This window comes from Cheilinus undulatus, linkage group 10, assembly GCF_018320785.1.
Source record: "Cheilinus undulatus linkage group 10, ASM1832078v1, whole genome shotgun sequence".
In the NCBI taxonomy this organism is placed as follows: domain Eukaryota; kingdom Metazoa; phylum Chordata; class Actinopteri; order Labriformes; family Labridae; genus Cheilinus; species Cheilinus undulatus.
In genome coordinates, this window is record NC_054874.1 from 23,524,264 (window position 1) to 23,540,325 (window position 16,062).

Here is a 16,062-nt window from a genome sequence, read left to right on the forward strand (position 1 = left end):
TGTTGCCTTTCTACCAACTTGAACCAGTCTTATCAGGCATTTTGGCTCATAGAACTGTTACTCAGTGTATATTCTTTTTACTTTTTCAGACATTCTCAGTAAACCCTAGAAATGGTTATGCTTGACAACCCCAGGAGATCTGCATTTTTCAGTACTCAGCCCATCTGGCACCAACATCCACAACATCAATGACCTTTGGTTTCCATTTGAACTTCAGAGGATCATCTTGACCATGTCTACATACCTCAATGCATTAGTTGCTGCCATGTGATTGGCTGATTAACTGTTTGCATTAATAAGCCGTTGAACAGGTATAGCTAATAAAGTGATAAGTGAGTGTAAAATGTGAAGTCCAAAATGGTGCACCTTTTAGGAACAGCTTCCAGTCAAACCTTCAGAAGTCAGACATGGAAGCTTGTAAATGTCCAGTTATAGAGTGGTGCAGGAATGAGTCCTAAAACGTAAAAGTGAGTTAGCATTTTAGCACTTCCAGTTGTGTTGATACCCACATGCTTTGGTTATCAAGCATACCACTGACATCACAGAATCCAGGAAATTCAGACTATGATGTCAAACTTACAGTGCTGTATTCCTCTGCTGCTACATTCCAGTCTGTTAAGAGTTTATTTTAGTATCAACATAAGCGACTGTAATCATGACATAACAGAAGTGTTTTCCCTGTAATCATTGGGGTTCCACTGCTCTATTTTCTCAGATGAATCCTGTTATTTGAACCACTCAAACAAAGCATGTGCTGTGAGTGAGCGCTCTGTGAATGACAGAGAGAGAGGAAAGAGAGTCGAGGGGGCTGGTTAAGTGCACTGAGTGAGCGGCAGTAATCACAGCTCTGGTAAAAGCACTCCTTTGCTCTGTATAGTGTTCCTCAAAATGGGCCTGCTCTCTGTCTGTCTCTCTCTCCCCCTCTCTCTCTATTCCTCTCTCTGTCTGATAATAGCTCTAGATTGAGTAATTGTGTGTTTGAGTGGAGCCACACTGCAGGGTGGAACCTGCAATCAGATACTGAGAACATGTATCTCTCTCACTGTCTGTTTCTCCATTCATACTATGCCTCAGCAGTCTAGCCTCTCCACACCCGGCCCTCCCTCACACCATGTGGTTCCTGCAGGCGCTCCCCCATCACCCTTCTGATTTTTTTTTTTTTTTTTTTTTCCCATTCACACAGCCTAGTCTACACAGCCAGTGCGAGCTGGGGTCAATAACAGCGGTGCGCTGCGCTGTAATTGATGTCATCATTTCAATTTGAGCTGATTACAGTTGAGAGCTGCTTATCGTGTGACCCGGGGTGGAATAACACAGTGTAGGGCCAAGCGAGCTGCCACGCCTGACCGGGCTTAACTGCAGGGCTGGCTGGATGGATGGATGAGTTGGCTCGGCCCGGAGCTGCCTTCTCTATCGACTCTTAATGTGAAGGTAATGACTGAGTGTGTTCCAGGGGCATGGCTGGCGCAAGTGTCCGTGTCGCTGGCATTTAGTGTATATCTGGGGCTATTATTGTGATTGGCTTACTGCTCTGTCAACACTCGCTCATGATTAAGCCCTCTGCAGGATAAGATTTATGGGAACATGAAGACTGTTCATGGTGGCCTTTAATCTTCAGTGTACTGCAAGGAGGTTTTTTAAGTATTGATGAAACAGGCTGAAATTAATTCTGATTTTCTAAAGCAACGAGGCATCAGTAAGGAGATGGACTTTTCCTATACAGCTGTTTTCTGTGTAACAGGATGTCACCAGGTCACAGGTGCGGTGTCCTTCGTTGAATTCTTTATTTATACTTCCAAAGCAGAATTTCACAGCCAGTGATGTGCTAGCCTGTTAAAACTAAGCAGGAGGAGATAACGAAACCTAAACTTCAAAAATCAACTTAAAATCAATAATAATATTGACAATTTTTACGGAAATACATTTTAGACAATCTTTGTTTAAACCAGCAGAGGCAGAAGTAAAAACTCTGAAAGACATCACTAGTGTTACCTTTAATAAATATACAAATTGCTTCTATGACTTCTAATTCATAAAGTATCACTAATACTTAAGAAGAAAATTCCTCTTGCAGTTTTATAAGTACAAAATTAAAATTAAATTATATTTATCTATAAATGGACTTCAATCTCTTGTCTTTTTAAAATATTAGAAATTAGAAAAGCTTATTGTATGTGGGCACATAAGTCTGTCCTTCATATGCACAAACTGTGTTCATCTTGCTTATAAATTTGAGTTTTTCTGTGTTCTGTCTTGTGAACTGTGCTGTGAGGTGTCGGGTCATTTTAAATCTATTTTATGTTTTTTTTTTCTTTTTTTTCCTTAGGATAACTGATGAAAACTTGCTATTGTGCCAATTATGGCATATCTACATTGATGTGTATTGTGGATATGCTGAATGACATGCACCATCATAATTATACAAACTAATGAAAATGAATAAAATTCAAAAAAAAAAAAAAAAAAAAAAAGATAAATGGTGTCTTGCATATGGATTTTTAAATTTCTATTGATGTAGGTATTGTTACTGACACCCTTCATTATCCAAGTTGTTATTTTGTGTTTTTGGTGGTGCTATACTCACACATTCAGCTGGGTTGCTCATTCCACGTATGCATGATCCATATAAGTTGCATCTTATTTTAAAGGTGACTAATCAGGCTTTCCAACAATGTAAAATACAATACCAGTTAGTATTAATAAGGGGGAGAAATTATGGACTGCAATACTGTTTCCAAACTTTTTTGAGGAGGTTATTATTCAGTAAAAAGATGAGATGATAGTTTCTTTTTTTGAGAATCCCTATACTTTTTATATTTTGGGAAAACATGCACATTTTTCCTCCAAATCAATCTATTATTTACAGGAGATTCTTACCAAGGCCTGATTTAACTTTTCTTGATGTTACATGTGAACACAAATGTATTATGTTCAATGTATCTTTGTCTATTAGGGATTCTACTGACCTGACCTTATTATATAGCCTAAAGTTACCTTGTTAGGGCCGCTATCTCCTGTTTATCCTGTGGATTTCATCATGAATTTTTAAAGTTGGATCATTGTCTTTGACCATAGAGACTCTGTGTACAAAGTTTGGATGTGTTATAACAGCTGCTTTGAGTGGAGGAGATTGACCAGTGAGTATTAGCAACAGTCGTTCTTTCACCCTGACAGTGAAAAGTGCAAATCAGTTTTATTAAAAACTGTAATACACAACTGATGTATGTTTAATGAATCTACATTACTGATTTTTGATTTCGTACAATACTGAACCAGCTATTTATAGAACTAGGTTTTGATTCTCATTCCTGGGGAGCCCAGAACTGTAATATCAACCATACCATGAGTTGAGTTTATCATCACAACACTATTTGCATATGTTTGTGAAAAGATCAGCAAAGAGATAAAGAGTATGATTTCTCTGCAGGACTGTGAAATCATAGAAACTAAAGATTCTCACAGGAGTTTTAGTATTATTAAAATCCAAACATCCTTAAATTGCATAATAATTTAATACTGAGATGATTAAGATGTTAGATTATCCTCATAGTATGTGCCAGGACTGTGCTGTCTCCTGGCACCCACCCACGGAAAAGAAAAAAATAAAACACCTGTCAATGCTTTGGCATTTCTGCCGTTGTTGATGCTGAGTCTTTTCAATGAAAGCACAAAAATAACACAGCTGCCTGCCAGCATACCTGCTGTGCATTAATAGCACACATGAGCACAGTGAAGCACAGCCATACATAAATAGAGCACATCAGAATATAATATATAAAGGGCAACACCTGCAGGAATCAGGGCTAATTACCTGCCAAAAAATAAAAAAGCCCATTCTGTACAAAAAAGGAGTCTTTAAAATATCTAATAAGATTACACTGTAGTTTCCTGGCCTTTTTCCTGCAGACAACGGGCAATACCTTTAACCCTCCAAATCACTCATCTGATCAGTGCTCGGGAGCAGAGCTGCTGCTAAAAACAGACAAAGACTGCTCACTAAAGGAACCATGTCTCATGCTGTCGCTTTCTTTTTTTGTCAGAGCTCTGAATCTGTGGGTGTTGGGGAGCAAAAAGCTGTCTGCCACATTCTTTTTCGTTCTCTTTCTCATTTTCCTGACTCTTTTAGTGCCATCATTAGGAGAGCTCTCCTGCTCGCTGCTACCGCTGCTGGCCAAGAAACAAGAGGAAAGAGGGGAGTGAGGGATGGAGACAGTAAGAAATGTGTGCTCAGGTTTTTGTCATGCAGAGAGGTAAAGATGGCTCATGGGACCTCTGCTTTCCTTTGCTATATTTCTCTGTGTCTGTTCATGTGTGCCTGAGCTCTTAGGTTACACGTCTGCTGAGGTTTGCCGGGTGTTTATTTTGTTTAGGTAGGAAGATGTACATCCCACCTATGAGAGCACGTGACTTGTCTTCCAAGTGTATATCTAAAGCTGAGGTCAGACTAACCATTTTTGGCACAATTACAGCCTAAGCCACCAGATGTCGGCCCCAAAAATCTGGCATGTCATCTTTGTAGTATGTCACAGTAAATGGCAATAAAGAAAACATTTCAGATACTTCATGACCCCAAACAGAAAGTCTAGCATGTTTAATTTTCTTCCTGTCCTCTACGCTTTGTTCTGTGACGTCAGTATTGCTGATCAGTAAGAGCACTGAGCCCTCTGCACACATGACAGTCACAAATGTAAACAAAACAAATGGCAAAGAAAAATAAGACTGAGAGACAATGAGACAAACAAAAGCTTGACCTCTGACAGGAACATCCCTGTCTTTATGATGCGTCATGGAGGGAAGACCACCACAGACTGAAAGACAGAAATGTTGATGAAAAATACCCATTACTGCTCTGTGGTTGTCAAAATTAAACTGACATATATTAATGAAGATCATGGCAAAACTTTACCTAAATTGTTTATATAGTTTATATTTAGCCTATATTAAAACAATTAAATGATGCAGACTTTGACAGCAATCCATCACTTCATTTTTTGTCGGTTTCGGGGTTTCTTGGCTTTTCTTAGATACAAGTCAGAAGAGCCCCAGGGAAAAGGGTTGGGAACCACTGGTCTATCATGAACCTCTGTGTAGTCCGTGACATCTGTTGGTCGAGTCACTGCATGAGCTGTCATTGTTACCTTCACAAAAGAAAAAAAATCATGTTGTCAGACCTCAGCTTAAGTTAAATTCAAGGAGTAAACTCTGAGTTCACAGATATGAAAATCAATTCTCACCTCGCTGGATTTTATTTCTGGCCTGCATGCACACCTTTTTGCTCCTCACACCTGTGTAACCCCCTGTTCCCGCGGAAACCTAAGCAGCCCTACCATTTATCAGGACTTACTTATTATCTCTGGCTTTCACACATCTGGTTGCCTCACCCCAGAGACAGGCATCAGGGTGTGCAGCTTGACAACGGGAGCACAAGTTTATTTGTGTGACAACTAAATGTGATGTTTATTTATCTTTATCTTAAAATATGTTTTTTAAGAGTGACAGGGCAGCACCATTAACATCATAACATCAGTATAAACGAACACACAGACAAAGCTAACAACATTAGGAAAAAGTGATTACCTTCAGATTTTGTGAAAAGATTCTTTAAACTTAGGAGCAGTAAAACTGATGAGGAGTGCTAGATTTCTGGATCTCTCCTCATACTAAACAGCTCCAACAATAACAGGAAGAAGGGGCTGCTAATTCAAAGCTGTTTTGTCTGACTAATTGTGAAGGCCAGCATCTGAAGAATATTTAGAGATGGAGGTCATGTTTGAGTTCTCACACATGATTGTACAGATAAGAGAAACCAGTCGTAGGAAATTCATAACATACCACTGGACTACAGAGGTCTAAGAGATTGCCACAGCCAATAATTAATGAAAGCACAATGATACACAGTATACAGCACTTTAGGCAAAGGTCAGATGCATTCAGATTTTACCTTACAGAGATCATTTAAACAGCATGCCCTTATTAAGGCTGAACAATTATGTGCAATATTTCTTTAATCTGAAAGGACATGTTGTGTTCTACACATCATGTACAGATTCAAGTGTCATTTTATTAGAATAGCTAAAAATAATCTACTTTCATTATTTTTGTGTACATTTTGTTTTCTAAAAATGAGAATCATTCCCTTTAATACAAATCATATTGTATTCATAATATGAATTAAATCACAATTAGATAACTTTTAAAAATCATTCAGCCCCAGCCCTGGCCTCTTTTTGTTTAATGTGTACCAGTATCCATTCAACACAATTTCAGAACAGTGGTTCTCAACGTGGGGGTCTGAAAGGGGGTCGTCTGATGCCTTCCAAAAAATAAATAAATAAATAAAACAACATTTTTAAATGATTTCAAATTTGACATTTCTTATTTACAAAAATATAGGCATAAAACTAGTTACATGATGAATAAAAACATGATAATTTGGTGAGACTGAAATCACAGTAATGCTTAAAAAAATCCTTAAAATGCAAGTGTTCACAAGACAATTCTTGAATTTGCACAGCTGTGCTCAACAATGCTTCAACCACCTCCAGGTACAGTGGGGGTCCCCTGTCTCTAGTACTGTTATTTTGGGGCTAGCAAGCTTAAAAGCTTGAGAATATTGATATCTAGAACTTTATTTCCATTATTTTTCCTTTCTGTTTCACTTTTTTATAATGTTCTTTTCAACATGCTCCTTTTCAGTTTCTCTTCTACTTTGAAATTTTGTTTGGTCATATGAGATACAAGACCACCTCGCCTCGTTAACTCATATTTAGATAGGGAGGAGTTTAATTGTGTGGGAGTCTTTTCTAATCATGTCCTGATTATCCTTTAAATCCTAAACAATAAGGAATGCACTGATCCCATCCTGGTATCAGATATTAGTCAGACACAGACTGAGATGCAAGATCAGGTATCAATGGGCCAATCTATCATGCTGATACTTGAGGCCAGTCAATAAAGCTCACTTCTACGCTCCTTGGAGTTATTTCATTCTTGTTACGCCAACAACGTTACAACTACCAACACCATCTAAAAAGCAAATGTGTCAGCAGGTGGTGGTTAAACAAGAAGTTTCAGCAAAGAAGGCAGTCAAATGAAATGCAGTGAAGCAGTCGACTCTGTTAGCTGTACAACATAGTCACGAGAACTGCCAACGATTGCTTCAGAGCAACACAATACTTAAAACCACAGCACAGGTTGCCACCATATAACAATGGGGCACTCGGTTTCCCTCTACATGAACATATGATAACATTTATCCGAAGAGTTAACGGATGAAAAAGCTATACGCTTCACCACAGATACCTCCAGCTATGTATTGTACTGCAGGCTAAAGACTAAAATTTGAACTTCATTTGAGAAAATGCCTTATCAGTTTACAAAAATACATATCATTTTAAGAGACAATGCAAACAGCATTAAAAAAAAAACAAAATTGGCAGATACCCAAAGGCTAGGTATCAGATTCAAAAGTTGGATCAGAGGATCAATCAAACAACAAATCAAAAACTAAACTGAAAAACAGTCCTGAATCGTGATGAAAATGCTAAATTCTAACGTGAAACTGACAGCACCTCAGCATGCTGTGTACATGGTGACAGTCCCTTTCCCACGACTTCAGTCAGAAACAATGACAGTGACTTATTTTTAAATTAATTTGAGTTCATAAAACTCGTTCTCCTTTACTCCATCTCTGTCTATAGTAGGAAGAGGAAAAACAGGAGCTCTGCTGACAACGGATTCCACATAAGATCCCCAAAAGACGCACACACGTGAATGCACCTGACCTTACACCCACATGTGCAAAAACTCAGGCCAACAAAGCCAACAGCCTCCACATCTCACTGTGGCTGTAGGAAAGACTACAGCAGGGGTCTAAGTCTCAAACACACATGTTTGCACAGATGCATGTATGAACCCAACACTGTAAATCCAATGAGATGTCTTGTGAGAAAAAAACAGGTTTAATTTTACCCTCAAGCATGTTTGTACAGGTTTACCCTTCAATTTTGTGCAAAACTGGAATATGTTTCTGGTTAAAGTCGCTTTTCATGTGAATTTATACAAAAACTTTTTTTCATTTTTTGTTTGGTTCATTGGTCTCATGCAGTTTTATGTGGTCCATCCCCAACATTTACATTTAATCTAAACCATTCCCCTATCAGTGCCTTATTTCCACATCCCTTGAAAAACACAGTCTCACCAGATGCAGTCAGCAAAGCAAGCAAGAACAGAGAGGCTAGTTAACAAGGCAGACGGTCACAAACAGGCAAAATCAGTCAAAAGTGTGGCTTAATTTTTCAAAAACTGACAGCCTGCTTTTTTTTTTACAAGAAATTTTAATTTTGTTCAAGTTTTTGATTTATTTCTACACGTCCAGAGATCAAGGATCCAGAGACTAGTTTTATCATTACAGATCAGTAATTTTTTTGACTAAGACATTTCCAATAAATAAGAAAATTTTTGTATACTTAAGCATGTTCTCCTCTCTAACGATTGATGTTAATTATAGCCAGGAATTGAAGTGTGCTTGTTACTGACTACCACTGAAGCTGGCATACACGTTCAGAGTTCAGAGAGAAAGAGACTCAATAAAATTTGAGTTGTTTACAGTGAAAGCCTCTAAAGTACTTTTTCCAAGAAGAAATTTCACGGGAAAGGAATTGATAAGGGAATTGATAAGAATTGAATCATGAAGAAGAATTGATAATGGCATCGATATCAATAAAATCATATCAATTCCCATCCCTAGTTTTAAGCCGTTTCCCTACTTCTTTCATTTTGACTGGCTTTGGCTGAGAAACAGGAGTCAAATTTCTGTTACATGTCCAGTTTCAATTAAGCTAATGAACGTTAAAATCCTCAAATCTATTCTTAAAGTTAACTATGACCGAAATGTGTCAAAATATAGGTCAGCAAAAAGAAGTAGAAGAAAAACATGAGAACAGGTGAAGTACAGAAAAAATAGCTCCATCCAACATGAAGTTATCCATCCCATTGATGACCCATCAGCTTTTACCAATCAGTTATTGACTATGAAGCCACTGTAACTGCTGTCCAAATAAGAGACGAAAAGAGTATTAGAGTTCCTTTGTTCTTCATTGTTCATAGCCAAAATGGTAACTTTAGATGTCAATGTGGAGTTGCATTTGAAATTTCATATACAGTATATTCTATACGCATGTAAGTGTAGATGTCTGTTTACAAAAAGCCTTATCACTGACAAATAACAGAGCTGCTGTCTAACTTCTTTACTCTCCATACAAACTTTTCTTTTTAATGAAACTAAATCACTTTCAAGCAGATTCAGGCACTATTATGTCTACCACAAGCCGTACAAACACAAACCATGACACTTCTGTCACTAAATATCTTGTCCCTTGCCAATAGACATGTATGAAGGTATCTGTTTAAAGAGACTAACACAGCAAAGAAAGGCCTTTACCATAAACAAACTGTTATGACAAAATGTCTCAAGAAGCTCCACTGCAAACACTGAATAAAGTCCTTTTGTAACAGAACAGTTTGTATAATGTGGTTTTATAATCCTTATCTAATGAGAACTAAAGGATGACCTGGGGATTTATAAAAATACCGAACAATTTGGAATTGTTTATTCCAAGTTTGTGTTTAAATTAAAGTACAAACATTTTTTTCCTGCAGCAAACAAAAGAAAACAAGTACTGAGAATATCAAATATATGATATAAAAGCACTATTCTACTTGGATGTCCTTGTGATCAACAATTTTAGAGTCACAAAGAAACATTAAACTCTAGTTTGTTAAAAAAAAATGTTTTTCACTCACAATCAATCATGCTAAAGTGGAAACCGATGAAGTTCATCATTGTTAATTTCCTTTGAGTTACGCAGTCAACCCTCTGTTCACATGCACTCAAACACACACAGAGACACACAGAAACCTGGTCTCAGCTGCAGATTAATTTCACTTTACACCGCCCTGTTGCAGGACAAAAAACACATGGAAACACACAAACATACACTCCCCTCTCCTTACTCTGTGCATTGTGCTGCCTCCTCAACCAGCTGATCACAGCTTCTGTTCTCAGGATTCAATTCCCTCCAAAGGTCATTTGTCCATTTAGAGATTTTATTTCTTCCCTGTGCTCTCTCATCCTCTCTTATTTATTCTGGTCATTTGTAACTTCTTGGGATCTACCCCTTTGCCCTCTTCATTCTTCCTCCTCTATTTCTTTGCTATCTTCCCCCCTCTTGTTTCTCTTCCTCCTTCCTCTGTTCACACACCCTGGATAAGAGCCAGCAGGAGATTTTTCAGCTGTGAACGGAAACACGGGGCACAGAGAGCTCTAACCGGGATTGTGGGTCAGTGAGGAAGTGGGCACAGCAGGGCAGAGCTGGTCTACGTGGCTCTGCTGGGTTTCAGAAGGCAGATCGAGGCGAGCCTGACAGAGCTTGGCTGCAGCTCTTGGCATGCTTGAGGAGGTTGTAAGAATTGATTAGTTATGACAGGAGTTGTTCAGGGGCGGAGAGAGGAAAATGAAATGTAAGTGGATGAGATTAATAAAAGGGTGTCTCCCTTTTTCACTGTTTAATGGGATGGTTGCAGTACTGATGGCATTTTTATATCTATCCATTCCAACATTGTTTGCAAACATACATGTTTGGGGAAAGCAGTAAGTAGAAGAGAGTAGTTTTTGAAAAAGCACTTAACAAACATGATTTTAAAGGACAGTCAGACATTATTTAAGTCAGTCTTAAGACAACACACACATGTCTGTGTGTAAGTTGGGACTTTTTTCTGCTTCTTTGATCATGTCGCCTGTCTTTAGAAGGCCTGAAGAAATCCCTTTGTAATGCCACACTGATGTAAGGATGGAGGACAAAATCCACAGTCTGTGCATGAGTGGATGAAGTTTATTCAAAGGGCATATGAGGCTCCAGCAGTGCGAGGTAAAGACAGGAATTTTAAAACGTACTTTTACTATTAAACTCTCTTGGTCTTTTATGTTGAAGTTCTGAACTGTAGAAGATTTATGGTGTAGTGGGGAAATTTGTACTAAAATAGCTGTCTTTTTCATTAACTTTGTTTATTTCAAATCAGATGTGTAACTTTTAGAAATCAGAGTAGAGTAAACACCCAGTGCAGTTTTCTTGTTGGAAAACAGCCATGTTAACGCTGTGCTCTTCATCAGAATGCACTGTGTAAAGCCTTCAGGTCCAATAAATGAGTGTGGTGAAACTTAGCAGTACTAACACAGTCAGCCCTCAATCATTCTTTCAGGTTTACGTCTATATTTCTGTGATCACGTTGTTATGTATTTCTACAGTCGACATGCCAGTCTAACTTGATACGGTCTGCATACATTTTTGTCTCCATAGTCTAGATCCAAAAATTACCAGACAAACTGCCTTTTCATTCACTGAGCTTATTTACATCTGGGCAGTAGAAGTGAGAGAAAGCTCTCATGCACCTGCACTGCCTCTGCTCCAAGAGCTCCAGCTTTACTAACGCTGGTGCTGGAGCCAACGGCCCAAACAGGTAGAGCTCAGGACCACCAAGGTCCACCACCACACTACGGCCTGCTTCAGGGGACGCCACTTCAAAAGATCGCTCTGAGGCAGCAGTGCTCCGTGTCACTTTCTGTTATTATTAGGGCTGTCAAAATTGACATGTTAATGCAGGTTAATCCATCATCATGATGATTCTGATTAAAAGTTTTAATGCAATTAACCCATCTACAGCACAGAATGACTCAAAATCTCTGAAACATCTCCGGCAATGCATTTCGGGCAGTTTGTCCAAGTAGGGTTACCGTTGAGCACAGCAACCCTGTGATTAATCTGTTTAAAAATTTTAATCGTTTGACAGCACTAGTTATTATATTATTATATTTTAAAATATAATAATATAATAATATAATTATATATTTTAAAATGCAGTATCTGTATTTTATTGATTAAATTCTCTTGGTGTAGCAGTTTGTGGTGTAATTTCATCCACTGATTGCTAGTTGGTGGCAGGCATTGGAGTCTTCCCTCCTCTCTCTTTAGACAACGAGATCACGCGAGACCTCTGGTCTGAGTGAGCCAGTTGCCTGCGCTTACATAGCAGCATTCATAGCAAATATGCGGATTTATTTTGGCTTCAAAAACATTAAAGACAGTACAAACTTAGTCAGGAGTCAAGTCATTTGCTAGATATGTCACACCAGAGTGAAACACTCAGAGAGCACAATGAATCTGTGAGCTAGACATCATAGCGATAGCATTGTAGCTAACAGCTAACGTGAAAGCCTGTTGAAGCTGCTGTGTCGAAATCTGTGAAACTGACACTAAATTACAGTGAATAAATTGAGAAATCCTGCACTTGACTGTTTTATGACTATTTCTATTCTCTGATTAGACATATTTTGTGATGTATCCTTACACAATTTTCTTGCAATATATCAATTATCACAGAGCGATGTATCGTGACAATATCAGTATCGTGGGCCATGTATCCTATTGTATTCTGAAGTACCCTGTGATACCCCCCCAGTGTCCATCACTTCTTTTTCTGCCATGTGCTACCTCCACAGTCTCCCCCTGACAAAAAAGTCTTCCACTGTGATATGCATAAAAGGCAGTGACCAGTACAACCTCAGGGTTTGTTGTGATCTCTAAACAGCAACACTTAAACAATAAGCATCTCTGGAAGTTGCCAATAGGCTCTGTTATGACAGGCAGGAGTGAGCTGCTGCTAGTATCAGGCTAAGTGGGCATGTCAGGCCTGTGCTGTGTTGGCTCCCTGCCTGCTCTCTCAGCTGCTCGCTCAGTCCCCTGTGTCCTCAACCCTAAACGGATCCAGTCGCTGCTACTCAGCTCCAGTGGTGGGCTTATCTGGCTGACTAATGAACAGTTTTCCTAATGAGGGGAACTCCAAACTACAATCTGTGCACATCCTCTCCCATTTTTACTCCATTTTACTTTCCTCATGTCTTGCACTTGTCCCTTCCACCTCTTCCTCAGGCTCTGGCCTCCATCTTTCTGCATCATCTCAGCTCAGCAGTTCCTGTGTAAAGTCTCCACACTGTCTAAATCTCACCTCTCTCTCTCTCTCTCTCTCTCCCTCGCTAACAGTCATTCACCAACTGTTTGCCATCTCTTTTCCTCTACTTCTATTCATTATCAGCTCTATTAAAAGCATTTACAATTCAGGCTCTTTGAGCAACTGTTGTGCAACCAAAATATTTCATGGTGGCAGTTTGAACTTAAGTCATTTCATCGTGTAGACTATTTGCCAGACACTTGTGCATTTATATTTAGCGGGGATTAGAAGTCAGCTAAATGTTATTGTAAATGCACAAGATAGGTTAACTGTGAAAAATCAGTGTACTTTTCTTTAAAGCCATCCATCCCTGCATGAGTAAATGAAAAAGGGCAGAGAACAGAGGGATGAGAACATGACTCAGGTATTCCTCACAACAGGCTCCATGGTACAGCCAACGTGGAGGACAGCAAAGACTACAGTAATTCAAAAGTCTGACCTCATGAAAACCTCTGAACAATGAGGGAACCAGAAAGACTCACTAAGGCTGTGACAGGGCCAAGAGTCCCTTTGCTTGGTAGTCCCAAACTCTCAGAAATGCAACTTCTGCTCTCTGTTGACCATTCACATCATTTCCATATAGCCCACAGCAGTCAGAAAAGAGAGCACAGGTGACTCAGGTAGTACACTTACCAAGCCGTCACAGTTGCTGATAGCCACAGAGGCTCCTGGTGTGTCTGTGATGTCACCAACGTACAAGCATTCGTCATGCAGTTGCTCCGTGTGTCGGGTGCTGTCGCTGTCATCGCGCCACTCCATCTTGGCTCCGGGGGCCACCAGCCTGGCATTGTGGTGCAGGCACAGGTGGAACTCCCGGCCGAAGATGCTGACATTGTAGTAAAGCCTTTCCAGAGAGGGTGCTGGTTCTCCTCTTGGTCCTTCCCACTCATCATCCCCCACTCCTACCTCCCTCCTCCGGCGCCTACGGGGCTGCCCCTCTGCCACTAGGCCGGCTGAGATGGCATGCGACAGGAAGCGGCCCTCTGCATCCACACTGATCGGCCTCACCAGTCCATACTCCCCCAGGACGTGCTGCAGGGAGTCTGGGAACAGGATAATGGGAGGGGTGATGGGGGAGAGGAGGCAGAAGTAGATTAGTGAAGGAAGATTATTTGGGAAGGAAGATATAAAAATGTAGAAAAGGGAAAAGGAACATTATAGAGGCAGAGGTTAGGGAGAAGGAGACGTCATGGGGTACATGGAGGAAAAACAGTGGAGAGAAAGAGGGGTTGTAGATGGAAGGAGGGGGAAGGGGATACACAGGAGGAAAAATGAGGAGGAAAAATGTCAAGCATTTCATATAATTTATTCTTTATTCATTATTACAAAGAACACAAAAATAAATTTAACCCCCCCCCCCCCCCAAAAAATTAAAAAAAAAAAACCCACACCCACACAGCCCCACCCATGAACCCAGAGACGACCCCGGTGCTCGGCAATGCGCGTTTGGAAAAGGCAGCCTCAGCAGTGCGAGCTGCGCTCCTGACACCTTCTGTGCCCTTCCACCGGAGAGCCGGAACAAGATCAGGTGATAATTACGGCTTTCTCACGCTGTTTTCTCACCGTCAGGCTGGGCGATCAGAGAAAGATTCATCCTTTTAACCTCAACATCGAAGGAACAGGGAAAACAGATCTTCGGAATCTTGACAGTTTAGAAAAAATCTCAATCTATATACGATACATGAAATGTGTCTGCAGTATCATCTTCATCATTAAATAGCCAGCATGCTTATTACTACAGGTAAAAGAACGTCACGTGCGGTAATAACAATACAGGTGCATTAAGGAGAGATGAGTCCAGCACCCCCCCACCACCACCACACACACACACACACACACACACGGTGTCAAGGCCACATGGTGTCAGTGCCATCACACAGACAGTTAAAAGTGGTCTTCACATGCACATTGTGTTTTTGTTGTTGTTGTTCATCGGTCACGTGTAATGTGTAAAGTTTGTTTACTGAAAGGCCCTGCACACACTGTTAATATTTCTTGAGCCCTCTTGTTATAGGGCTGATTTGATAATAGTGTGATCAATAAGCTTACATCCGACTCCAGTGTCCTGTGACAGATCGATAGATGCGACAGCGGCAGAATCAGATAATGTAAGGCTACTTCCCTGTAAAATCCGACACTAAACCGGTGCATCTGATGCCCCTTTACACCCCAGATAATACTATCTTCCCTGCTATGGGAGAAGGCACATCACACTGCTTGCACCGCTGAGGGACCTCCGGAGAGACCCTACAAACCCCTCAGCAGGACGCACAGAAGTTGCAAATGCGTCCTACAGAGTTGTTTGTAAAAACTGCAAAAGCATGCCAAAAAAATCAACACAAGAAGAAGAAAGCGGAGAGTGTTTGTGAGCTCGCTACGATGAGCTCCAGACTTCCAGTGCGCGCATTAAAAGCCCCGTGCAGCCCTGCTGATAGGAGATGAACAGATAACGGAGAACAACATAAACAGTGACCACGTTTGACTGTACTGTACGTACCAACGCTACTGGCGATGTAAAGGCCGCTTGTGCGCAGCAGAAAGGCCGGTAAAATAATTAGGATAGTAAATCCAGGCGAGAGACCCATGGCAGCTCCGAACTGCGCAGGTGAGAGAGTGGGACTCCGGGCTCCAGTGTGGTGAAGTTCCCCGCCTGGCGCGACCAGCCACGCCACGACAGCAACAGCACAGCAGCCCGCAACTAGACTGCCAAGTGCACCGGGAGAGACGGAGCTCTCCTCCCCTCTCTCTCTCCTCCCCCTCTCTGCTCAGGTCTCTCTCTCTCTCACTCTCTCTCTCTCTCCCTCACACACACACACTCCTCCTCTATATCTCTCTCTCCCCCTGAACTCCTCTCTCTCATTGTGCGTGCTCCCCCACTCTTACTTAGTGCTCCGACTCCACTCGCACACATAAACACAGACACGAACACACATCACGGGCACGGTGCGCCCACACACGCTCCCTGTGTGAGATGAGACTGAGGATATTTGAGAGAGC

General features: G+C 40.7%; 1 protein-coding gene across 1 annotated transcript in view; it reads right to left on the bottom strand.

Annotated features, from left to right (window-relative positions):
- Positions 1-15,766, bottom strand: part of LOC121515900 (A disintegrin and metalloproteinase with thrombospondin motifs 2-like) — a 191,803-nt gene extending 176,037 nt beyond the window's left edge. The window contains exons 1-2 of the mRNA XM_041796840.1: positions 15,563-15,766; positions 13,699-14,108 (exon numbers count right to left, since the gene is read on the bottom strand). Of these exons, the coding sequence (XP_041652774.1) occupies positions 13,699-14,108; positions 15,563-15,650 (498 nt within the window). The 5' untranslated portion in view covers positions 15,651-15,766. The remainder of the gene's footprint in view (positions 1-13,698; positions 14,109-15,562) is intronic.
- Between the last annotated feature and the right edge of the window lie 296 nt (positions 15,767-16,062).